The 1,450-nt window shown below is 20.1% G+C and overlaps 1 protein-coding gene across 1 annotated transcript in view; it reads right to left on the bottom strand.

Moving 5' to 3' along the window:
• The window catches only part of LOC108550962 (uncharacterized), a 5,438-nt gene that overhangs the window by 2,876 nt on the left and 1,112 nt on the right, over positions 1–1,450 (bottom strand). Inside the window, exon 3 of the mRNA XM_017904932.1 lies at positions 201–359. Within this exon, the coding sequence (XP_017760421.1) occupies positions 201–359 (159 nt within the window). The remainder of the gene's footprint in view (positions 1–200; positions 360–1,450) is intronic.

Consider the following 1,450-nt stretch of genomic DNA (forward strand, 5'->3'; position numbering starts at 1 on the left):
ATAATATATATTTTAGAATATATTATAATATATTTTATCACTTTAAGAAGTAAAAAATAAAAAGTTATTCTTTGTATAATATAAACTCATCATATAATTGCTAAATTTCTCATACTTTTCTTTTATCTATTATAATTTTATATTTTTAAATATGATAATCTATATTTAAAATAACTTCTGTTAATATTAAGAATACCAACCTTAAATCTTTTTGTGGCAGTTAATAAAGGTGATAATAATTGATAAGGAATAGTGGTTTCTCCGCAATACATGAATTCAACCATGGCCTTCAAGATTTCAAAGTTTAGATCTTTCAAAAATATAACTGGTTCCTGACCCAAATCTTGTTGTAGGATCTCCTGTTACATCAGAAAGTGAAGCAAACAAAATATATTAATAGATAAAAGTTTGCTATATTTATAAATTATGATAAAAATGAACAGATGATTTCTGTTAAGCAACTACTAATTTAGCTAATTGTATTTGTAACTATTTCTTAATTTTATAATACATTTATAACTCTACAAAATTTGATATTGTGTGCAAAGAACACTTTTAATAGTGTTAAATATTTTTATTTGAAAAATTAAAAAACGTTTTTATTAAACTTTAATCTGGTATTCAAATAGAATATATTGTGGTTACTTAAAATTTTAAATGCTTGGTATCTTACATAAGTGTAAACATCTATAAATTTATACATGCACATATTGAAATATATTTAGACCTATTTACATTTATTTAGAAGACAAAAAAAATATTAAATGTATTCCTAAAAATTATTTATATTAGTGTACATCTATTTTATTACTTTGTATTCATACAAATTAGCTCTTTAATACCTTTATATTCAATAGTTGTTCTTCACAAGTTGTGAAAAGTATGTCCATCAAACATGGTTTCTTCAAATGCTTGCAAATAAATAAGGAAATTCCAATATATAAGGCTTTCTTTACTTTACATGAATATTACATAATCCCTGCAAAATTGTCCTTTTATAAGTATTACATATCTTCTACATATAATTTTATATACGTGTATACATAACAAAATTTTTTATTAAAATTTGAAATTCAAATTTAATTAATTCTACCATATATCACAATACTATTAAATTACATATTTATAATATATAATTTGATATTAAAAGTATTTTCACTATTGTATGTGTTCTTTATAATGTTATGTAATATATATAATTATTATTAAGCATTATTGATACAAAGAATATAAGAAATTTTCTAATATTAAACAAAGTTATTTAAAGATTTCAGTGGTAAAACTACCTGAATACAAAACATGGTTGTTTTCAAATAATGAAATTTTAATGTAAGTAAATGATTTGAAGATAACACGATAATGAAGAAATAAATTCAGATCATGTTAATATAGTTAAATTAATTATTCTTCCATTGTATTAAATAATTTATATTATTATTTTTTATATTAA

This window comes from Eufriesea mexicana, unplaced genomic scaffold (assembly GCF_001483705.2).
Source record: "Eufriesea mexicana isolate 0111107269 unplaced genomic scaffold, ASM148370v2 scaffold3519, whole genome shotgun sequence".
Lineage (NCBI taxonomy): Eukaryota > Metazoa > Arthropoda > Insecta > Hymenoptera > Apidae > Eufriesea > Eufriesea mexicana.